Source organism: Mauremys reevesii, linkage group 7, assembly GCF_016161935.1.
Source record: "Mauremys reevesii isolate NIE-2019 linkage group 7, ASM1616193v1, whole genome shotgun sequence".
Classification (NCBI taxonomy): Eukaryota; Metazoa; Chordata; order Testudines; family Geoemydidae; genus Mauremys; species Mauremys reevesii.
The window spans coordinates 119,908,149-119,933,158 of NC_052629.1; the positions used below are offsets into that span (position 1 = coordinate 119,908,149).

Below are 25,010 nucleotides of genomic sequence, written 5' to 3' on the forward strand. Positions count from 1 at the left end.
ATCACATCCCAGTCCTCTTTTGACCTTTCCACTTTGAAAGGGAAAATGAGTACCTGTCTCTAAGCTGGCTCTTGGGACAGTCTGGAAATTAGTTTTCAGTTAATGTGTGCTCAGCTGGGGCAGTTTAAATATGGCCATTTCACAGTACACATGTTTATGTGTTAAACTGATAAAACATATATTATGTATATTTTTTATATTTTTTCCAGTTCTAAAGAATATTGCTGTTGATTTCATCATTTTCTGATGATACAGGGAAATTTAATATTGGTCGGTATAGTAGAGGCATGTGGAATTTTGGCATCTCATTTTCAGGAGTTTGAACAGCCTCATCTCCCATTGATGTCAACTGGATTTTCTGGTGCTTGGCACATGTGAAAATCCATTGTACTCTCCAAAGGAAAATCCATGAGAATAAAGAAATAATTATGATGATAGAGGTGTGTGAATCTTGATACATACAATTCCACTGTAATATGCAATAAATAACAGTCCAGGGAATGATTTTTCCGACTTTGTGAGATTTGTTTACGGGTTTGTTGTTATTTGTTGTTAAACATACTTTACATTTGGTTTGACCAGTGTTGATCTTGATTATGATCCAGTCAGTGATGTAATTAAAAGTCAATGTTGTGATCATAACAGATTCTGTTAAAAAAAATAAATAGAGAAGACAAAGTTAAACCCTTCTGATACCTGGGTTATTCATCCAGCTTTTCATTCTAAGTCAACTTTCTTCTTCCTTTACCTTTCCTCCTCTTTACCTACCCTACTCCTGGTTTGTATATATTATCAGTGTGGAGGTTAGAATTCTCCTGAAGCTGCCACTAATGTCGTACTGTAAACTGGGTTCATAGAACTCATTTTCTGCTACTCCTGATGTAGCCATTTGGCTCGATCAACTTCAGGTGAAATTGTAGTTTCTGCTCTACACCAGCCATATGAAAGAAGAAGGTAAAACTCAACAAAAGTGAAAGTCTCATATATGTTTACTGGAGACCAACATAGCTATCACCTTCATAGAATATCAAGGTTGGAAGGGACTTCAGGAGGTTGTCTAGTCCAACCCCCTGCTCAAAGCAGGACCAATCCCCAACTAAATCAACCTTGATGCTCTTCGTCTTCGTCGTCTTAGAATAATAAGAATGTATTGGTCTAGATGGTTTTCAGAGAGGAAAAAAAGACTTGAGTTCTTGCCCTGGAGAGCTTATAATCTAATTAGACAACCTAAACATAACGGAAGGGGGAATGTTATGCAATGAAGAACCGTGTGATTGAAGTTCAATTGGCATGTTAGCTCCATGATTTTGTTGGGTTTGATTAGCTAGCACTCCACTCTGGGCAGGGTTTACAGGACTTCTGGAAGAAGCACGCAAAGGTAGAAACATTCTAAATTAGTAAAAATGCAGTGCCTACTTGTGTTATGCATTTCCAGGTTATGTTTTGGTAGTTTCTCTGGTGATCTAATCGAAGTACAGTCTAAGTAGTATAGAAAGTGTTTTGACATTAGAAGATGAGTTTGCCTTTTGAAGGTTTATCAAGGCGTCTAGTGGTGTGTTTATTGCTGGATACCACTGCAAATCCCAATTTTACTTCTACATGCACATTACGCCTCTGCCCTGCTACATCTCAGAGGTCTTTATTTCAGAAATTGAAGAGAAACCATCGCCACCCTCCCTCCCCTTTGCTAAGGTAGCACTTGGAAAGTTGACAGTGAGGGCAAGGCCAAAAGAAGCAGTGAAGCCTTGTGAAAATTGACATAATTTTAAAAGCTCTCTTGCACTTAGCTTATTGAGGGCAAGAGTGGCTGGAAAGGAGGATTCTAAAACAGGCCACGGGAGTGATAAGAGGAAGGGTAACACACAGGATATTGACTCCACCGTGGATACTGTGGATTCTGCTTTAAAAAGAGAAAAGAACTGAAGGTGGAGCCACAGAAGGCTGGGAGATTGGATTGGATGCAGCCCCTTATGAGAGTGCTCTGTCGGTATAGATGTTAATAGTCAACTGATAATTGTCAGTCGATAGCACTCAAGAATGTGTAGCCTAGCTCCTGAGTTAAGACCAATATGGCTTGTGGTTGTGTACTGCAAATAGCTTCCTCTTTGAAGCAGAGTGGGTACGGCAGTTACTTCCAAATGGTTCAGGGGGCTGCTACCTTTTCCCCCATGGGAGAGTGCTGCACCAGTCCATTTACATTCAGAATCTCCTCCAAAAGTGATGCCAAACCAAAACGTTCCAAAATCAGGAGATTTTAAGTAAGCGTTGGGTTCTTTCAATTTGCCTTCTTGTTTTGGTGGTTAACACAAACCAGGCTTTACTTTTAAAGCTTTTTCTCCTCGACATTATTTTTAATGAAAGCTGAGATTCTCCAGTAATCGTCTGACTTCAGGTGCTGGACCTGGAAGTAAAACATCCAATACCATCAGATGCACTTTAAAATGGCGAGAGTTGGTAGCACTGCTCTGACACTGGGAGATTCTATAGTGTGTGCATGCTGGGTGGAATGGTGATCCAATGTGATCACCCTATGGTGATGCATTCAGAAAGGAAAAGTCCATTTAGAGCAGAAGTGGACAAACTACGGCCCACGGGCCACATCCGGCCTGCGGGACCGTCCTGCCCAGCCCCTGAGCTCCCAGCCAGGGAGCCTAGTCCCCGGCCCCTCCCCTGCAGCCACGCAGGCCACACTCTGACCCACTGCTCCCACTGGGCAGCATGGGGAGCGCAGTTGGCTCTGGCCGGGTGTCGTGGCTGCGAGCTCCTGTTGCTGGTAAGGGATCCGGGGGCGGGGGTTGGGTTGGGTAAGGGAGCAGGGAGTCCTGGGGGGCAGTCAGGGAGGGAGGGGGCAGTTGGTTGGGGCGGAGGTTCTGAGGGGGCGGTCAGGGCATGGGGAACAGGGAGGGTTGGGAGTGGGAGTCCTGGGGGGCCTGTCAGGAAGTGAGGATGTGGATAGGAGTCAGGAGGGAAGTCAGGGAGCAGGGGGGATTGGATAGGAGGTGGGGTCCCAGGGGGGTGGTTAGGGGACAAGGAGCAGGGTGTGTGTGTGAATGGGTCAGGGGTTCTGAGGGGAGAAGTCAGGGGGCGGGAAGTGGGTGACTGCCAAGTGTCACTGTGGTGTTATGCGGCTTCATTAATGAATGCTTGTAAAGCACTTAGTGATCCTCAGCTGAAAAAGTGCTGTAATGTGTGAAGGGTTGTTAAATTATAGAGTATTATTGTCAAGGCATCATCCTTCATTCTTGGGACGGGCGTTGTGAGAGTGCCAAGAAAAGTAATAAGTAATCCGCATTAGTTTCATCACTTAAAGTAATGGGTGACTTATTAGCATATATAATATTAAGCCGGCTACTTTAGACAGGGACCCTGATTACAAGTACTTAATGACTGTAATCAGCTACCTTAACGGTCCAGCTAGAATAGCAGCAAAAGTCCCAGGATGCATTCAGAAACCACCACTTGAATTCCAAGAAACTTCCGTTTTACCTAATATTTCTGATGTGTGTGTTCTGCATATTTCTGTCCACTGGCCCTCCTCCTCCATCTGTTTCTATAGAACAGCTGCTTTTTTTTGTTCTAGTTTCTTTGTTGATTTGCATTCTGTGGGTCTCGCCAACTTTGTACAGCCCCGAAATGAGTGCGGTGGCCATGGTATGCAAAACATGAAGAGAAAGATCAGAAGACTGGGGTGGCAGATGCTGTGGATGCACATGTAGCGGAACAAACATGTTCCGCTTAATAAGATAAGATCCGCTTATTAACGTCTCCGTACTACGGATTGACTCAATAAATCATAATGGCTCCTTTAGAGCACTACAGTGTATCATGTCAAAGATCCACTTATTAACATCTACATATTGTGGAAAGATTTCCCCCCCACCACCACCACCCCTTGACTTCATGCTTTTCTTTTCCTTTTCTCTGGTAAAAAGGAAGAGTGTAGTTAGTTGCATTCTAAAATGGGACATAAATTCCTGTTTTTCTCAATATATAGGTAGACAAGTGGTGTGAAATTTCATAGAAGGTTAATTTTTATGCCCTTTGAATTTTCTATGGATTTTTTGTATGGTTCATACATTTTTAATAGGATATCTTTGACTCTGGCTAAACTTTTTTTCTCGGTAGCACTACTCTTCATCGTGGACAGCTACCTCTTAAAATCATTGCCTGATGACCCAAAACTTGGTAGCAAAGTTGATCTTGAGGATTTCTAGCACAAAGGACAGAGGGGTTTTGTTCTTTTTTTTGAGGGGGCGCTTGAATGTTAGATTTAGGGTTATTTTTAGCTGTTATGGACACAGTATGTGCTATGCACACAAGCCTGATCAATGGAGGTTGGGAATACGGGAGCGGTTGATGATAGGAGCTGGACACGCTCAAGCCTCATTGTCGGGTGCTGAACACACATGAAATATTATCAATTGTGAGCTAGGCTTTCTGGCACATTTTATCTTGCAGCAAGGAAGGACTCACATGTGGCTACTTACAGACAAAATATTTTCTGCTGCAGCTGTACTTCTGTGTTTGAGGTCTGGCCCCTACCTCCACCTCATCCAACTCCCAGCTTACACTGAAGCATTCAAAGAACCTGTATGAAATAATACACAAAAATTTTGTTATGAAGCCATTAGGGTTGCTATGCACACAACATACCTGACACCTAGCCCCAAGAGCAAGGAAGTGAAAGGGCAAGCCACCTAACCGTGCATACCTTCAATGCTTCCGTCTGCGAGCATGCTCCTTACCCCTTTCCACTACAACAACCACATACTACAGCCCATGCACTCTGGCCTCCTAGACACCAGCCTTCCACCCCCCTCAGAACCGCCTTGTGTACACAATCCTTCTCCAAACTACCCTCGTCCAACATAACCACCTAGCGCACCAAACACGCATGACCGTGTTGGGGAAATGATAATCTGGTATGGGGTTATGTGCAAAAAGGCCCAGCGGTAAGGCTGAGATGAATAGTCTGTGTTGTATGGTCGTTGTCATGCTAAGGGAAGTGTGTGTGGCGGGAGTAGTAGAACATATGTGCTGTTCCTTGCTTTTTGTGGGTTCACGTTAGCTAGAGCATATGGTGTGTATAGCAATTCACAGCACTTTTGGGTGTGTATTTATATATACCTATATGTATGCACCTGTGTTTGTATATACATACCAGATTGTGTGTGTACAACAGATACTCCAATGTGATGTTAACATTAATGGTCCCTGCCTGACTTCAGGAAAGTCACAGCCAGTGGAGCCAAGGCATCCCTGCTTGCCTGTTACGGTCAGACTCTTCCTGTCCCCCTATCTCCCCCCCCCCCCCCAAACTGTGCTGCAATGCTAAAGGATAACTGGGGAAGTGGGTTTTAGTTCTGTGAATATCTTTGTTTAATTTATTGTGTGCATTAAATCTGTTTGTATGCAGCTATATACAGATTGAACAATAGCCAGGTGGTTGGAGTGATAGCTAAATGATTTTCTGTTAGCTGTCGTTCACCGTAATGGTGATGATTTTGATACATCCACATGGTAGAAAACGATTTTGAAGTAATTTATTATGTCTAGGTTTTTCATGGAGCCTAAGGGATTTCGGTGTCCATATCCTCGTATTCATTAAGCCCAAATGAAGATCCCAGCCTATTTGGCCAATGAGATCATAATGCAAGATTCTTGGTTGTTACCCAAGAATTTAAGCCATAAATTAAAATATGCCTATTGTAACATTTTGGCTAATTCCCAACAAAACATCCAGACTGATCTCTCAGCTAGCCCATTTTGAACCACCTCAAGAGAATCAGAAATATAAAGGAGATTTGATTTACATACATTGTAATTTAATTTCTCAGTGCTCTCTTTCATTGCCGACTGCAAAACCATGCTGTGCTTTGCTTCCCGTTCCAGATGCTACATCCCTGGCCGCCTCCTGGTTGCCTGGATACTCTGAGTTTCCTCAAGGCAATTGCTAATCAATGTGGGTTGCAGTTAGGTGATTCCTGCAGACAGCAGCCAGATCTGACATCTAAATGTAGAAATCCGTAGCCAAATACAGTCTGGGAAGTGAACAGCTAAAACACTGTAACCCTATCTCCACTTCCAGGAATCAATTTGTCTCGTGCTAATCAGACACAAGCACTCTCATTGGATTAGATGAACATAGGCACTTTTAGTAAAATTAAGGGTCAATCATTTTCGTTCTTCTGGAGAGCGGACAAAAGAGGCATGGCTCAAAAAACAAATTACATTAATAATTACATTTTGATTCTGCATGTCAAGACTTTGCTTAATTTTTGTATTTATCTAATTTCTTCCTCAGAATGCCATTTTGAATTAATATAGAATGCAACAGAGACTGCTTTTTAAGACATAAGCCATTAGTAGAAACATTGTCAAAGCACAATATTGGAGCTTTGAAGATAGTATGTGTCCTCTGAAGTGTTAGCTCCTCATTGCAAAATTATGTTTTGCTATAGGAGTCAGTGAATTCAGAACTACAGACATAATTTTCAGAGGTGCCAGGGGCACTGCAGATCTCCTAATGATTTCTGTAGGAGCACAGCACCTCTGAAAGTCGGGCCATCACTACTGTATGTTATTTGTAAAATTCTTTAGGATCCTCTGGGATAATGGGTGTTGTGTGCTGTAAAGGTAAGATGTTGTTAATAATTAGAGCCGAGTGAATGATTCAGTACTAATTATATTTGTTATGAATTTAGCCCCTTTTGGTTCATAAATTTCTCACAGACCAATGCTAAGTTGCCTTTTCATGTATACATTCTTCACGTTTATTAGCAGGATACGTGAAACAAATAATTTCCAGCTTATGGGTGGTTCATAAACTCTTTGCTTTGACTGTTCACTGTTTGTTATTCATGGTGTGTGGCTGGGTTGCTAAGACAGAGGGTGGTGTTGGTTGACTAAAATAGTTGATATAGAAGTTGAAAAAACAACAAATAGCAAATACTCAAAATTCCAATAGAAATTTCTGAATGGATGATCATTTGTACTAGTCTTTTTGAGGCTTTCAAGTCTGACTTCCTTATGGTAGTCCAAATACTCATTAATAGGAAACGATGCAACTTTTCACCCAAAGAACAGCAAACCAAACAGGAGTATTTTAAATTTTGATCATGAAATGAGGGATATTTTAAAAACTATTCAACCAGCTCTGAAAAATATACACAGTAAGAAGAATTTTAAAAAGAGGAATCTCAGAGGATCAGAGAAAGTACTCGATATAGATTCAAATATTTTTTTTAAGAAATGTGAGACCTGTGAGCAGATATGAGAGAGCTACATTCAGTATTGACATGTTGGTTTTTTGCATTGGTCAAAATCAAGGCCAAACTGCTGCTAATTACAGTCAATGACAAAAGGCAATGTTTGTTTGAGTTGTTGCTTGATTGTGTTGGAAGTTAAATGGTGGCAGCCCAGCTTCAACATTTACACACTTTCAGGAGATGACAATTCTACCAAATGTTGCTGGTTTTGTTTGAAAAGAGAAAACCTGGCAGAGGCCACAAAATAGCTTCCCGCCCCCACAAATCAGCTGGTGTCTTCCTCTCAGCCTTCCTGCCTAATGGTGCAGAGAGAACCCTTTCATTGACTGCACGTCTCCCCGTCTGCTTCTGTACCCACGAGTCTGGAAGCTCTAGATGCCATTTCCTGTGAGGTACATGCGTGGGAGCAAACGTGAGTTTTAGTTACAGCATCCATTATTAAAGCGCCAAAGGCTGTACCAGGAGCCCTGGAGCCCATTCATGCTCCAAACGCCCAGTGCTCTGTTGCAGCACCTTCCAAATGAACTGAGCAGCGTAGAGAAATATACTCATTTGAATGCAGTGAACACGCACAAGAACATTTCCATTGAGTCTAGTCATCTCCAGTTGATGTCCTGGGAGCCAGGCTGTGGTATGGCATTTCCACAGTTTGAGATTTTTATTCCTGATGAGTTTTTATCTTCAAGGTGCCCTGGCAAAACACAAAAAAGGAATCAGTTCCTACCCCAAGGACCATCCATTTTAAGTTAAACAGACAGTCTAAATATATTGCCACATTGAAATACATATGAACCTCACAATTACAAACACCTCCCGTATTGGAGGTTGTTCATGACTCTGAAATGTTCGTACTTCTGAACAAGATATTATGGTGGTTTTTTCAAGTTTACAACTGAACATGGACTTAATACAGCTTTGAAACTTTATTATGAAGAAGAAAAATGCTGCTATACCTTTTTTTTTTTTTTTAGTAGTTTATGTTTAATACAGTGCTGTACTGTATTTGCTGATTTATTTATTTGGGGGAGGAGGGGTGACTCCGTTGCTGCCTGACTGTGTACTTCTAGTTCCAGATGAGGTGTGTGATTGACTGGTCAATTCGTAAATCTGGTGTTTGGAACTCTGAGGTTCTACTGTGCGGACATTGAAATGTATAGCTTGAAAAATATGAGTAGATGAGTAATTTGGGTAATTGGAAGTAAGAGGGGAATTAAAGATGTTTTTAGGGAAGTTTGGGGATATTCTCCCTTGGGGGAAAAAACAAATGTGTTGATTCAATATGATATATTCCAAAAGCAAAAAATAAGTACAAAAATACTGACCAAGTGACTAGTGACTTCGGTTGTCAAACTTGAGACATTTTTGCCTGATATTTTTTAGAAAGTGATTGCCACTACTCATATTTTTATGAACACTCTCTCTAAATCCAGTGGTTCTCAATCTAATTACCATTGTGAGCCACACAAGCAGCTCTCTGTGTTATGTGGCCGCATCCAAACCATATATATACCCACTACCTGTCTGGCCCTGAGGATGTCACATGGGCTGCAGCTGTGTGCTGGTTGGGCCGCAGGTTGAGAACCATTGGTCTAAATTATTACTGGAAGAAGTGAGAGGGGGATGAACTCATCAGAGGCAGGGAGAAATCATCCTAGCCTTTCCTTGAATTTGGTGGTGGAATTTTAACAAAGGGGTCCCCAAGAGACCTCTTCAGCACATCTGTGTTACATACTTACCAAGATTATCAAAATTCTGTCCCCATTACACACCTATATTCCCTTTGTCTAAAACTTTATATGTGTTACATATTTGTAGGTCTAACCACTTACAAAATCACTGAAATAAATGCTGGACAAAGTATCTGTGTTCAGTGCCGCACATAGAAGCTGAATTGCTACCGATGTATTTTATGCATTCGTTGATCTTTGTAATCACCTGTTAGTATCCTTGTAAAGTACACAGAGCATAAAAAAGAAATAACCAAGTAATATTGAATCTCTGGAGAAGTACAGAATAGAGTAGGATAGATTATCTTCTCTTCCTACCTCTTTTATGTTCCCCCTCCTTTCTCTCTCACATTACTCCTCCTCCTCCTCCATAAAATATTCTTGCAGCAGATAGAACGTAAGAATCATTTCTCTAGCAGAGACTGCACCTGCTGTAAGATTCGACTCCCCATTAGGGGCTCTTTCCAGAGAAAGTCATTTCCTTCTCCCTATAAATTATGCATCTGTGTACATTTAAGATTCTGAAATGAAGAATAAAACAGAAAGGTAATGCTGAACATTGCACTGCTCTACGGAGTTGACTCCTTGATCCTTTATAGACACTTGAATGGAGCTTGCCAAGAATGAAGCTCATAGCGTTTCTACATCGCTAAATGCTCTGAGAAGGGAGTCCCTCTGATTTCCAGAAACCGTGAATTTTGAATCCTAGTCCTTGTACTCTCAGACGGCAGTGCGATGGGTAAGATCTTTGTGCAGGGTAAGCCGGGAAGGCAAACTGGGATTTGCTTAGCAGCAGAAGCTAGCCTTCCTTTCGCAGGCTCTCCCCGATGAACTCGGCTGAGCCTTTCTCCTGGTTGGACTCTTTCTCACTCCCTGTTGCCCCAATCTATCCCCATGCCCGTCACAGGGCCCACAGGTGTTTGCCCGGTTTTTCACTCTCCTTCCTGCACACAACCCTCCGACTGCTCGGGCATGATTCCTGTCTTAATTCACCCCGAAGGCCAATGGAAATAGAGCTTCAGGGATGGACTAAAGGAGAAGATTGATTCAACCACTCAAATGACCGTTCAGATAAATGTTATGTTTTATGAATTAAAATTCATAATGTATGTGATTTCCACATCAAGCTCTAGTGAGCTGTAACTGGGCGTTGTAAAATAACTGCCTGTTCTACTGCAAACCTAGGGATTACTGCTTTTTAGCTGTGCGTACAGCGGGTTTGTCTACATCTGTGTGTAACTCATTTATTAATTTTAAACACGTACAACACATTCTCCTATAGGCAGGGGTTTGTGTGTTTGTAATATATATGGCATATATACAGTACATGATGGTTTGGTGTGGTATTCAGGTTTCATGTGTATTTATTTGGGATAATCTGCATTTTGTGTGTATATGTATATACACACACACATTGTGTACTCTGAATGTCTCCATGTATTAGAGGGAGAGAATATACAGTATATAGGATGGTATGGTGCACTAAAAAGGTTTTATCAGCAAGGTTTGGATTCTGATAAAACTTTTATGCCAAATCATTCTCTCGTTATTTCTTTACATGTAATCTAGTTAGCTGAAGATATAAAGCATAATGTAATCAAATTTACCTGTGTGTTTTCAGAGTAGAATTTTGAAAAGAATTATGGCTGATATAAATCATGTGCATATATAAACATGGCGGTGGAGAGGTAGAAATGTATTTTTGAAACTGCTTTGGGATCCCTGAGAATAAAAGGCTGTATTTAAATGGACAATATTTTAAGTCCACTTCTGTGGCCCAAGGGCAGAAATTAAAATATGTAAGAATTGTTGAAACTGGTACGGATAACTGATATTTTAAATATAGATTTGTTTGCTTATAATCACAAGTAATATAAACTGTATTCTGAATATCACAAATTTACTTCTATCATAGATTCTTTGGGACTGTCTTTTTGCTCTGTTCGTACAGCGCCTAGCGCAATGGGGTCTAAATGACAGGGGTTCATAAGTGCTACTGCAAAGTGAAGTAGAATGGAAATGCTGAAATATTTCATTGTGAAGATTGCTATCCAGGCTAGAACGAGCCTGCCATAAAATGGGATTTCACCGAAAGGGTCAAAATTGTCCCTGGGAGCTGCATGTGGGTATAAGCAAGGCAAGGGTGATATTTGCCCCTAAGAGTCTTGCTTTAAAGATTTGGCTAGTTCACTTCTACCCTAACAGACCCCAACAGCTGAAGTTTCTCTTTGAAGAAGCAGGTGGCACTTGGTGTTTTCCTTTGACAAAGTGTTCCTTTAGAGAGAGATTACTTTTCAAAAATGCAACAGCCACCCAAAAGAACTCTTCTATTAAAGCAGGTCATCCCAGCTTTTCATCACTTATCTGGTGATAGCAGTAATGAATTTTTTATTTTCTGCAGGGCTCACTCTAAATCTGACACAGCATTGTGTGGTGCATACATATAAAAAGGCCACTAATTGAAATTCAAATGTAATGAGATGAAGTTTTGCTATTCACCACAGCTGCCTTTGTTTTAGTCCTTGTACGCTCAGTGCACCTAAACAATGCAACCCTCGCTTCTACTTTTAAATTCAACATGAATAAATTAAAAGGAAATAAATCTTCCTAGTCTATTCTAGAAGTGAAATATAGTTTGAAAAACAAGAACCTTTTTTTTTTTTTGTCTTTTGCGGGGAGAAAGAGGTTTTGCTGGAATAAGAAGAAGAATAAAAAAATCTTGCTGCTTAAAATCTATTTTTTTGAACATGCAAATGTGTTTCTATTGCCTAGGTAACTATTATGGAACACCCAAGCCTCCCAGCCAGCCCGTCAGTGGGAAAGTGATTACCACTGATGCTTTGCAAAACCTTCAGTCCAACTTCAAGCAGTCGACTCCAAAACGAACCAAGTCTTATAATGATATGCAAAATGCTGGCATAGTGCATACGGAGAATGAGGATGAGGATGACGTCCCTGAAATGAACAGTAGCTTTACAGGTAAAGCAAAAAATATTCTTGTCCATATTATAGGACGCGTTGCATTTTCCCCCCCTCTCAATAGGAGCTCTGCAATGCTGCCAGTTCTGGATTGAACCACATTGTAATCTGGGTTAGAAGTATTTCTACTGGCTTCTATTAACAACACATTTCCCCTAGCTCACAGAATAGTTTAAAAATGACAGGGATTAACCTAGATGTGTATCTGTTTCCCATACAAAATTATATAGCCCTTGATTCCGTTCCCTCCCCTCACTTAACCTATCACTATACTCAACATAGCTAATTTGCTAAATGAAGGAGCATTATGGTTAACATCAAGTATTTCTTTTTTGAGAGTTCAGAGTAGAATTATGCCATAGACTCATAGACTTTATCTGTGAAGGCCACATAAAATGAAGATAGATTAGAGAATTCTAAGAAAATTCATTGAATCTTTTCCCTTTTGATATCTTATGTTAATGGCGGTCAGAGTCCGATTAAACAGCACAGAGAGAAGTTGTGTATTTTCTTCAGAACCTCATGTAGTCACATTGTTTTACAGTCTTACATAATCATAGATGCCTCTGAAATGGGAAGTAGCTGGGATTTCTGAGTAGACATCTCTTGCTGTGTAGAATAATTGAGAATTTCTCCGCTATTGTACAGGATGGGGCACATTTGTCATTTGAGGTACATTCATGTTCCTTTAAATAGTGTCTCCTGAATTCAGTGGGCCAGATTTTACTCTCAATTGCATTAGGGTAGATCTAGATGACTCCATCAATTCCAAATGAGCTGGAGCCCACCTGACAGGAGTGTGTGTTCAGAATGATTGGACAGCACCTAGTGGAAAGTAAAAGAAATGATTTTAAATTCTTATAAGCATCACACTAGTTATTTTGCTCTTGGAGAGGTTGAAGCTGGTTCGTAAAAGGACGTGATGTAGTATTGGAGAGCATGTAAACATTCTGAACCTTTTCCTGTGGACTATAAAAAGCAGCTGCTGTTGCAAACGTTTTAATGAAAATCTGAAACTCTTGGTCTTGAAATATTTTGAACAACGTTTAGGAAGCCAAATCTGCGTAGATCTTCACTTCCACCTGTGACTTTTCCCTCTGCCATTTTCGCTTGATTTTCAGCCAGGCTGGAAAAAGTCAAGGCAGTGTTCGTCACCACTGACACTTCTAACCATTGTAACCTGGGCTCTGTGGAGCAAGTTGGATACGTTTGAAACAAATTGTTCCCTCTTCACTTTTTTTCTTTTAATTGTTGGCCACATATTTCTTACCTACACCAAGGGCTCCTCAAGTTTACAGTTTACTCCTTCTTCTGTTCCCTGTGGTACATCCTCCAGCAGGCTGGGGCTGGCCCATAGAGGGGCAATGAGATGTGAAAGCATCTGAAGCATCAAAGATCAGCCACAGCTGGAGATGGGATACTGGTTGGGGTGGACCAGTGCTCTGAGATGGTACAGATAATCCTCTGTTTGAGATGTCTGGCAGATGTGTCTTGCTCACATGCTCAGGGCCTAGCTGATCACCAGATTTAGGGTCAGGAAGGAATTTTGCCCCAAGTGAGATTGGCAGGGACTTTGGTTTTGTTCTGTCTTTCTCTGCAGGCGGGGCATGGATCGCCTAGGCATATCTCACCTTATCGATTCCCTCTAGTCGCCGGCACCCCAGGGTCTCCAGTCCTCTGCCTGTGGCACCCAAGAGTTTAGTCTCTCCCGAGGACTAAAATTCATTAATTTTACTGAAGTCACTGGGCTCAACATGAGGGTATTTGCGTGAAATTTGGTGGCTTGTGAAATGCAGGAGGTCAGACTACATGATATAACAGTCCCTTGTGGCCTTAAACTGCATGAAACTATGGTGCTGCCCCTCTGGCCAAGAGAACCAGGAGCATTGTGTGAAAGCTGTCCTCTACCAGAGGCTGACCACCCCGCTGCTCACTGCTGGCAGGCTCAGAGCAAGAGACAAATTGACTCTGTCTAGATTCCACTGAGGTCAATGGGAACTGGCTCAAACCCTTAGCATTTAAACCCTGGTCCGGTATCTTGGTAGCCCAGAACTTTCAGGTAGCGTCCTTGTGATTTATATAGGGCTTCATACCTCTTCAGCCACTGTGCACGTGTTAATTACTCCTCACAATGCTCTTGTGAGGTGTGGAAGCAGTGAATGGGGTTATTCCCATTTTCACAACCAGGAAACTTGAAGCAGAGAGACGTCAATTGCCTCATTTCAGAGATGGTTGCGCTCCATGTGCAGTGCAAGCACTCAGTGTCTCTGAAAATCAGGCCTGAAGTCATTGGCACAGGATTATGTAGCAGGTTGGCGAAAGAGCCAAGACTAGAACTCAGAAGCCCTTGGCTCACATTCGTCTGCTTAATCAACACCACCACCACCTAGTTTCTTTCCAAGCTATGGGCAAGATTCTCAGTTGGTGTCAATTGTCCTAGAGCCTGTTATTTCAGAGGAGCTGTGCTGTTGATTTCCACCAGCTGAAGATCTGGCTCTAATGGCCAGATTTTCAAAGTTACTTAGGTAATGAAACATGTTCGTGGTGGGATTTTCAAAAGCTGTGCACCTAACTCTCATTGGTGTTAGCACTTAGGGACCAGATTTTCAAAAGTATGTAAGTCCTTCTGCCAGTGCAGCACTTTCTATTTACCACTGCAAGTTCCTTCCATGTGTAGAAGCCTGGTTGTTGGGTCTGCTGAAACATTTGCACTTGCAGATAGATATCCATGGGAGAACATGCCATTTTCTGTATGAGATAGCAAGAGTTAGTCACTGGAGAGATGCCTGTGACCATTCTTTCCTTGATCTTTATTCAGCCTAATGTTGCGTTTTAAAGCTGAGTCAGCACCCACAACATTATTGGAATAGATCAGAAACAGAGAAGCCAACTAAGATCTTTACAGTTGCTCTTCTTTCAGAAACACAGAAGTTAACTGAGGGTTTATAAATGCTGCTGCGCTTTCTTTTCATTGTTTTCTTTTTGTTTTTAAGAGCATCCAAAGAAAGTAGCTGTCAGCATAATCAGAAATTGTAGCATTGACACATAGAACAGGAGGTTTTGCTGCTGTTTTCACTCTATCCGTGTTGTTGGATTGGGTCCTGATCCCACTGTCACCACTGCACATCATGAGTCACTTGGTTGAAGTCACTGGAGTTAAACCTGTATGAAAGGCGTTTCAGACCCATCCTCCACTCCGGCCCGTAGACATTTCCTGTGCATTTGTACATACATTGTATTGAAATTGCCAGTTGTTATTCTCTTGTCCTCTGCCTACTTGTGAGCTTCTTGGAGCAGGGGCCATCCTTCTTAAGTGTTTGGAAAGCACATGTAGTGGGCACTAGAGCAAATGAACAGGAACAATAGTACTGGGGCAGACTACAGCCCTGGAAAGAGCAAGCCTTATGGAGGAGGATTCTTTGATCCATGCCCTCCTTGACCAAGAACCCTAAGACGTGGCAGAAGTCTCCAGACATTCCTTTCCCTTAATTCTCTCTCCACTAAAGGGGCTTTCTCTTGGGCCTGGTTTGCATGAAATATTCCCCAAATCAACTGTCTACGACTATTAAACACAAGATTAATTAAAAACAGGGAAGAAAGTTCAGATTAACAAAACAAGTGATATTCGCATTAATTACTATTATTATTTATATTTCAGTAACATCTGGGAGCCCCAGTGACGCAGGGGTGCTGGAACAATTTTTATAGTGGGGATGCTGAGTCATTTAACACAGAACAAAAAGACCCCAAGGAGCTTACAGTACATCAGGCTTGGCATTTGACAGACTCGTCCGGCTAGGTACACAGGCTTCCTTGTAATGGACAGGAGTTTTATGGCCTGTCAGGGGAGTTCTATGGCCTGTGTTATGTAGGGGATTAGACTAGATGCTCACAATGGTCCCTTCTGGTCAAAGGGCAGAGCTACACTTAAAACACTGCATTGGTTCTGCTGCACCGCTATAGTGTGTCAGTGAAGATGCTCTGTGCTGATGGGAGAGAGCTCTCCTATCAGCATAGTTAATCTGGCCGTAACTATGTTGATGGGGAAAATTTCTCCTGCTACACTGAGGGTTGGGTCAGTGTAATTACATCACTCAGGGGCATGGATTTTTCACACCCCTGAGCGACATAGTGATAGCAATGTAAGTCTGTAGTATAGACCAGATCTTAGAATCTATGACTCTATAATGACTTTCTTCGGAAAAGCATCTGTTCTCTTTGATCTCCTTGGTCAACTTCTCAGCCTGTTAGCCAGGCAGTATCTCAGAGGTGCATCCTCTTGTATCTGTTTTTTTCCTTAGTCCTGTTGATTCTCTGAGTCTCTTTCCCAGCCCATTAAGTCCCTTTGATATGCCTGACTCCTCCTTTTACCAGGCACCCCCTCTTCCCTACTCCTCCCAGGTGAAGTTCCCAGATATTTTTCAGGATTGTGTTCAGTTTGTTTGTTCTGTCTTTGCTTCTTACCACCCCCAAAAGTTCATAGAACATAGAATATCAGGGGGACCTCAAGAGGTCATCTAGTCCAGGGGTTCTCAGACTTTTGTACTGCTGACCCCTTTCACATACCAACCCTCTGAGTGTGACCCCCCCACCCCTTATACATTAAAAACACTCTTTTATATATATAACACCATTATAAATGCTGGAGGGAAAGCGAGCTTTGGGGTGGAGGCTGACAGCTCGCGACCCCCCATGTAATAACCACGTGACCCCCCCTCCCAGTTTGAGAACCCCTGATCTAGTCCAACCCTTTGCTCAAAGCAGGACCAATCCCCAAATGGTCCCCTCAAGGATTGAACTCATAATCCTGAGTTTAGTAGCCAGTGCTCAAACCACTGAGCTATCCTTTTGAAGGTAAAGGCCCCTGCGGTTTGGAACCCTTATCTCAGCTCCGCACCCCTTTTGCAAAACTCCCTACTGCTGAATATAAATCCTCACATCTCGTGACATTACAACTCCCACCCCATCCCACCCTCCCAAGACTTGTTGTTGGGAAAAGGCCATTCTGAGATCTAATTAATCTCCTTTCTAATGGGAACTGGCCCTGACTAGAACAGTTTAACTATGAAACTAACACACTGTTTTGCCTTCTACGGAGACAGGAGATATATATTCACTATAATTCCCTCTGACTAGTGTTTTCTACTCTGCGAATTAATGAAAGATACAAATAATCTGTCATCGTGAGATCAGACTTGGGCCCCTTGTCTCCACCAAATGAGCACAAAATCTGGATAGACGAGCATTGGCCCACCCAGGTCAAAAGACTTTTTCATGCTTATTTCATGCCAGGGATAATTCTGCTAACCATATTAAAATTTCCCTGTTCTGCAGAGGGTCTGTCTTAGACTTGTGTTTTCAAGCTTTGGCATGTTTACACTAATGATCTGGAGGGGGATGAATCATATTTTAGTTTCTTAATCTTGCCAAACTCTACTTTAAAATATTTGAAAGAGCTAATGCAGGAAGCAGACAGTGAGGGCGTTGAACTAATCTTGGTCATAGTTTTATTTTCCTGGTTTAGAAAATGTTATATCAGTGCCTTTCATGTTCACAGAAACAGCAGGCAAGGGTCCACCATGGCAAGGACTTGGGTTTTTAAGTGTCCAGTAGCTCTGGTTTTGGAAGACTGTTGTGGATTTCCACCTCCCTTCAAGAAGCAAAGCTCCCTTGCAGAGTTGTCCCTAGGGGATGGCGAATCGGGGCAACTGCTCCAGGCCCCGCACTTTGGGGGCCCCGTGGGTTGGCACGATTGGCCAGTGCTGCATGGGTGGCAGGTGAACTGCTCACTGGGGGAGGCTACCCCCAGCCCTGCCCCTTCCACCTGTGGGAGAGTGCACCCAGCCCCAGGAAGGTGGGTGGCATGGCCCCAGCCCCCTGGAGCCCAGCAGCCCTGCCAAAGCGGGGCCCAGGAGGGGGAACATTGTTGTCGGGGCTGCTCCTGGCTATTTGGGGAGGCACCACCTCCACTAGCTTCCTCTACCCGCCCCTGGCATTGTCGGTCCCAGAAATGATGTCACTTCTGTCCTGGGCCCCACATCCCCCTAGGGACAGCTCTGCTCCCTTTACTAAGCTATGTCGACACTTCGCAGCCTATAGCGGCACAGCTTCAGGGCTGCTGCTGCACCACTGTAGTGCTTCAGTATAGACCGGTGGTTCTCACCCCGCAGGCTGCTTATGGACCAATCAGCACACAGCTGCAGCCCATGTGACATCCTCAGGGTTATACAGGTACTATATATATTGTCTCCATGCGGCCACATAACACACAGAGAGATGCATATGCAGCCTACTGTGGTAAATAGGTTGAGAACTACTGGTATAGACACTCACTACAACAACAGGAGGGGTTCTCCTGTCGCTGTAGTAAATCCAGCTTCCCGAGAGGCAGTAACTAGGTCAACGGTTGACCTAGCCCTGTCTACATGGGGACGTAGGTCAGCTTAACTTTGTCATTCAGGGGTGTGGATTTTTCACCCCCTGCCCCCCCCCACCCCCCCCGAGCATGACATAGCTGGGTCGAGCTACTTTTCTAGTGTAGACCAGCCTCCAGCCACAGCAGTGTTTATAACATCTCTAAACTAAGGTCTGGTTTACGCTGTAAAGTTATCTCAGTATAGCTATGTCAGTCGGGGTGTGAAAAAACTTCTGCTGACCTAAGCTCCAAGTGGAGGTGCCAACAGAAGAGTTCCCTTGACATAGCTAACTTAGGCCTGGTCTACACCTAAAATTTAGGCTGACCAAGCTGTATCACTCAGGGCTGTTAAAATGTTTGCACCACCGTAGACACAGCTAAGATGACAGAGCAATTCTTCCGCTGGCCTAGCTCCTGCCTCTTTGAGAGGGTAATTTACTGCAGTGACGGTAGTCACTACAGGAAGTGTCTCCACTACAGCGGCGTAGCTGCAGCTGTGCCACTCTATTGCTTATGTGTAGACGTAGCCTTGCTCAGGGAGTTAGTGTTCGTACACTCACAGGAAAACCCCTTCTGTGGGTGCAGGCCAAGCCTACGCTATTGAGCTATGCCAACATAGCTATGTAACTAGAGTCTCTGTAATGTAATTAGGAGCAGAGGTCCAGTTTGTGTGGAGCAGTTTGTGAGGAGTTGCTGCAGAGACCATACACCATTGCCATTTTGGAGGGCGGGTTAGGGTCTGCAAGGATCCAATAACCCCCTATTCCCTCCCTCCCCTGCCCCCCAAATACTGCAAGCAGAGATTTTTCCTTGAGAGAGAGGAGAACCATGCCGCCGTCATTAGGGGCTGTACTATTGGTATGGATTTTACCTGGAAGGCACTTAGAGGCTCTGGAGATGAACAGCATTGTAAAACCCCATGGATGGGGCAGAACAGAGTGTTGCAAGCTGCCACTTAAAGCAGGATCTCATGACTCGATTATAAAACATTGAAATGAATTATTGTAATTGCTCAGTATGAAATTGTTTAATATGAAAGAACATCACCACATCATTGACTTTCTGTGGCGCTTGTGCTCCAAGGTACCTTAGGCAATTCTGAAACTCTCCCAATCAATCTTTCTGCTGAAAGGAAATCTTATTCTCTTGGGCCCCAATCCCATAAGCAGTTCTTTGTGGGTGGGGCCCTGCACCCTTTCAGAGCCCCACTGAACTCAGTTACTTCAGCAGGCTCCAGTTTGCAGGATTGGGGCTTCAGAGGGAATAGCTACAGGAAAACTCACTATCCGCCTCCCAAGTCCTGTGCTTTGAAAGGTAAGGTGAGTCTTTGGAACCAATACCAGTGCGGGTATGGACGCAAACAAATGAACAAGGAAGAAAAAGTGGTACAAATATTTGAGTGTGATTACCAATAATCCTTTTTGTGATTCTGCAGCAGATTCTGGTGACCAAGACGAGCACAATATACATAGTATAAGAGAAACAGCGCCACCTCCTGTGAATAATAGCATCACCGCCGTTCCCACCACGGAACCATCTCAGAAGCTCCCTCAATACCTACCTCCTTCTGCAGAGGAAAACCTAGGTCCTCTACCTGAAAACTGGGAGATGGCCTATACTGAGAATGGAGAAGTCTATTTTATAGAGTAAAGCTCATATTTTGTTGTCTTCTGTGTATGTATGTGTGTGTGTGTGTGTGTGTGTGTGTGTGTGGTCTCTGTCTGTAAATGTATATACAAACCATGTGTATTTAATGTCTACAGTTGCTTTTAAGAACTAAAAGATCTTGACCAGTTGCAAGACATCGTTGCAATGCTCCTGCTTGGGCATTTCCTGAGTGGACCAAGCAGCCAAACTTTTCCAGAGTTCAGAGGTGTTGTAGATCCAATAAATTTGTGGAGCAACTGTAGTTTTTTACAAAAATATTTACAAGAGCCACAGGCAGTTAAAAATATTGGTTAGTTTTCTAGTTTGGGATGAAAGCTCCTAACTGAAAAGCGTTAAGAACTCACTTTCAGAGCCTGCCTATGGACATCAGAATGGTCAGGGGAAAATTCCTCCAACCCCTTGCTCAGTCAGTAGCAGAGCCAGGGAGCTAATTTGGTTCACTGCTGTTCTCATTAAAGAGAAGGGTCCAAATTGGATGCTGACATGCTCCAGTGGGCTTGCACAGGGCATAACTCAGAGCAGAATTTGGCACACAGTATTTGGAAGAGCCCGGAAGACATAGCGTTGTGGATAGTTTTTGCTTGACAGCTTTGTAGTGTCAGCCTCTCTAAGGTGGTCGTAATATTGATTTTTTTTCATATAATAAATAATAGTCTCTAATTGTACTTAAAGAGACTTATTAAGACTTGAGCAGCTGCTAAAACAAGACCGGCTAATACGAGAGATTCCGCTGACAGAGTTAGCTAGTCATCAGAAGAGTGCAAATAGTGTTTGTGGCCTGAAAACAAGAAGCTAAACAAATCCCTTATCTGTCTTTATGGGTATGGGGCAAGGAATTCGAATTTGGTCCTGAAGGTTAGTATACTGTAGTAATGGAAACTGAGGCCCTCTATCTACAGACCAAATACAGTGCATCCAGAGAGAAAGCTGGCTTTTCCTTTATATAGTACTTAGACCAGAACCTCCGCTTTGACATGTTAAAAACCCCAACTATTTTCTATGGGTAAGATAACTGCCAAACTGACTTTGATTTAAAGGAGTTATGCTACATTATTTGCTGGTGGAGTGACTGTGATCCTCTAATGTCTAGAACTGAAGCGATCGTGTCCTTTGGGAGAGATTCTTAGGAGGTCACGCCACCAGCAGGGGCAGACTGGCAGGCACTTCAAAATGGCGTCCTCTGTGCAGCATGGCCTCGCATACACTGTGTGTGCAGGATTATGCTAGTGGGGGTGAGGTCAGGCCTCTGGGATAGGCCCAGGTCATTCCTAGAAGTACCAGAAGGCCCAGTACTCTGAGGATATAACCGTAGTCATCCTATTTGTGTTTCAGTTTGAACCGAGGCATGTTCATTATACTACACATGGTGCTCTGCCTTCAGTTGTAGCTGAATGGTGATTTTGTGCTACTACCTTCATTCTTTGAAACACTTTTTGGAGGCAGAGTGATTTATTACATGTTTATGCAGTCTTCTAATGAGCAAAAGCCCTGAATTTCCAAATGGTCTTTAAAAACTTCTTAGCCCTTTTTTGACAAAAACTAGTTAGGAGAAGGATGTTTGTTATTAAAATTTGTCCTTACTTCTATGTGCGTACTTGATTCTTTAATGCTGTTGCCAAGTTATGCCGTAAAGCAGGGAGAAGAGAGGATGGGTGTGATTCAGTTCATAGCAAATAATAATGATCTCAGCTATTGCCTGCAGTTCAACTGAGTTTCAGTGTAACTTTAGAAAAAGAAAACAAATCCCGCCCAATGATTTTATACACCTCACTGCTTACAGGGTCAGGAGCAGAAATTCCATGTGCAAGGCTGCTTTTATAATATGCCCTATCCAAACAAAACCAGGGAATATTGCAAATAGCACAAAAGTTTGTTCTCATGAGTTTATCCGATGGAGGAGGCTTAGATAAATGTTGTACGCTTAAGCTAACGAGCTTATGGCAGGGTTTCTCAAACAGGGGTCGCCACTTGTGTAGGGAAAGCCCCTGGTGGGCCGGGCCGGTGTGTTTACCTGCCCAGTCCGCAGGTCCAGCCGATCGCGGCTCCCACTGGCCGCGGATCGCTGCAAGCTGCTGGAAGCTCCCATTGGCCTGGAGCAACGATCCACGACCAGTGGGAGCTGCGATGGGCCGGACCTGCGGATGGGGCAGGTCAACACAGCGGCCCGGCCTGCCAGGGGCTTTCCCTACACAAGCGGCGACCCCTGTTTGAGAAACCCTGGCTTATGGAATTCTCCTGTCATTGGGAATGACTTACCAGACTGACACTTGCTAAAAATATGCAAATACTGTACCCATCCATATCACCACCATTTTCCCTAGCAAACCACAAACTTCTTATACATTGGAGGAGCCTCTCTGCTTTATTATTGATGATTTGCCTTTCTTTGCTAGAGTTCAATTTCCTAGTCTGAGAAACCCAAACCACGACCAATGAATTCATCAGAAACTTTCTGAAATGCACAAAATAATTGAATGTGTTCCTTCCGCATTGGGAAGGCTGACTAATGAAATGGGTGAAACCAAGGACCTTTTACTACAGCACTCAGACACAAGAATAAGTCAGACATGGAGTCATGCTGGTTGGCTGTTAGTCCTGAAAGGAACATAGTCCTCATTACATTATTTCTTAGTTCACAAGGGGTGTTGTGAGGCCTAGTTAAAGTTTGTTAAACCTCTTTGAGAACCTTGAATGTGGAGTGAACAGTTTTGATATGGCATTAGAAGTAAGACCCATTAAGCAGAGCCAAAGGCTAAGCTAGATAAATTTCAGTTTTAGAAGAGACTAGTCTCTCCAGGTTAGATATTATGCAGAAGAATGCATCAAGCGCCAGGACTAGTTTATAGATTTAAGAGATTATATTACTCCTTGTTCTGAGACACAAATCAAAATTAGGAGAAAAGCATCCCTACAAAGTATATTTAAAGAGGACATACACACAATCTTCATCCTTGGTACCGAAGTCAGGAACTGGTCCATGGACTCATGAATAGAAAGAGTTGGAAGTTGCGCTGGTCACGATTTCCATCACAGATTTTGATAGAAAAGTTTTTCCTGTTAATAGGAACATTTTCATTGGAAATATCTGTTCTGATTGATGTTTTCTGTCAAAACCCAACAAATTTCAAAGAAATATATAGATGAAAATAAAAAAAAAATTGAAAATTTTCCTGAGGAAATAACTCATTTCCCAGCCAGCTCTCATTGGTAGATGAGTCCATGAGTTAGCCTCCACATTAAAATGTGATCCAGAGTGTAAATGAAAGTGTGCACGTCCCTGCTATAGTTACTCCTGTGGCCTTACACATGAATTTCTGACTTCTAGTGGTGACTATTTTTAAAATCTCAGATACTTTTTTCTGTCAATGCTGAAAGTCTCCTGACTTGCTAGCCTGTTTTATAAAACATAACGTTGTTATATTTCTTCTGAAATAAAAACATGCTTTCAGCTCAGTTGAATAATAGAGGGGCACATGTTTTTCTGTCACTGGTACTTTAGCTTGGTTTATTAACAAAGGTCATATTTCCATTTCTGGTTTGCAGCCATAATACTAAAACAACATCTTGGCTAGACCCACGGTGCCTGAACAAACAGCAGAAGCCACTAGAAGAATGTGAAGATGATGGTAAGGAACTGAAAATAGTGAACTAAAACTTAGTGTGTTTGCTCTAATTTAGGTAAATAGATTTTTTTCCCCAAAAAACAATACTATGATTGCAAAATGTAAAATAAAGAACAGGGAATGCACAGAGATAACCAGTATGAACACACACGTAAGGTGAATCATCATGATTTTCAAATGATCTCGAGTCAAACAATCGCAGGAGTACTAGAACTAGGGGGCATCCATTTTTGCACAAAAGGATTTGAATGTTCATTGTTGCAGAATGAGACCAAGATTCTTTGAAAGCATGTGCTAGCTAGCACTCCTGTGCAGGCACAGAGTAAATGGTACTCTGCATGGCCCATTGCCTTATGCTGTGGTTAGTATGTTTTAAGTGGCTCCAAAGGACATTATTATTTCTCATTTGGGTAGAATTAAAAGGTTAATGTATTGCTTCACTTTTGAATGTTATATTCTGATTGTCTAGTTAGCATTATGATTGCTAAAGAGAAATTATATTTGAAATCATGGATTTTTATCACTTAATTTGAACCAATATCGTTTTGCATTCCTTGAGATGTTGAAAATGCAAGCCAATGTCCAGTTTGAAGGCACATAAATAAATCAAGCATCCCAATATGTGACTGGAAGAGGAGGTATTTCACTTAAGTTTACCTTTAAAACTTGCAAAAATAATAAAACATTTGTGAAAATATACACACAAATTTTGGTCCCTTGACCTTTAACACATACACAAAAAAACAAAACAGGAAAACAATGGCATTTTAACTGGAACAGTGCTAGCCATGAGTGGTTTAGAGTGTCTGCATTATTATCCTAAAGTTAATTTGGAGATTATGATCAATCACCTTCTCACTCAAGCTATTTGTGAGTCAGGCTCCTATGCTTTAGGGGTATTATCTTACTTAGGAAGGGAATGGACCTGATTGTTTCAGAAGTCACCTCTAAAGTTGCTGTTACAATCTTGTAAATTGTTGACCTCCATTTTTTTCACATTGAGTTTTTTTCACATGTAATGCCTGGATTTGACTGAACAAACCACTTTTACTTGAGGAAACGAGGTAGTTGTACAGGTGGCTAATGGACTTGAATGCTCGCAAAATATAAGATGTCTTGTGATTGCACAAATTTTAGACAAGACACTATTCATTCAGTTTTTAGAGGCCTGCGTGAGAGCCCTTTGAAATTTTGGCCTCTTCTGTCCGAGACTAGATCTTGCAAAGTTTGTAGGACTCCAGGCAGAGAGATCCTTCATCCCGGGCTGATCCCTTTGCAAGACTAGCGTCTAAAAATAGATACATCACTGGGACCTCGGAGAAATGATTTA

The 25,010-nt window shown here is 42.5% G+C and overlaps 1 protein-coding gene across 42 annotated transcripts in view; it reads left to right on the forward strand.

The window, feature by feature from the left end:
• MAGI1 (membrane associated guanylate kinase, WW and PDZ domain containing 1) overlaps positions 1-25,010 on the forward strand; it is a 481,773-nt gene that overhangs the window by 372,142 nt on the left and 84,621 nt on the right. For 39 of the 42 annotated variants that reach the window (XM_039548079.1, XM_039548081.1, XM_039548082.1 and 36 more), the window contains 3 exons: positions 11,768-11,974; positions 19,825-20,035; positions 23,601-23,683. In XM_039548079.1, coding sequence (XP_039404013.1) covers positions 11,768-11,974; positions 19,825-20,035; positions 23,601-23,683 — 501 coding nt within the window. The remainder of the gene's footprint in view (positions 1-11,767; positions 11,975-19,824; positions 20,036-23,600; positions 23,684-25,010) is intronic. The other 3 variants (XM_039548083.1, XM_039548088.1, XM_039548116.1) reach the window with 1 other exon arrangement.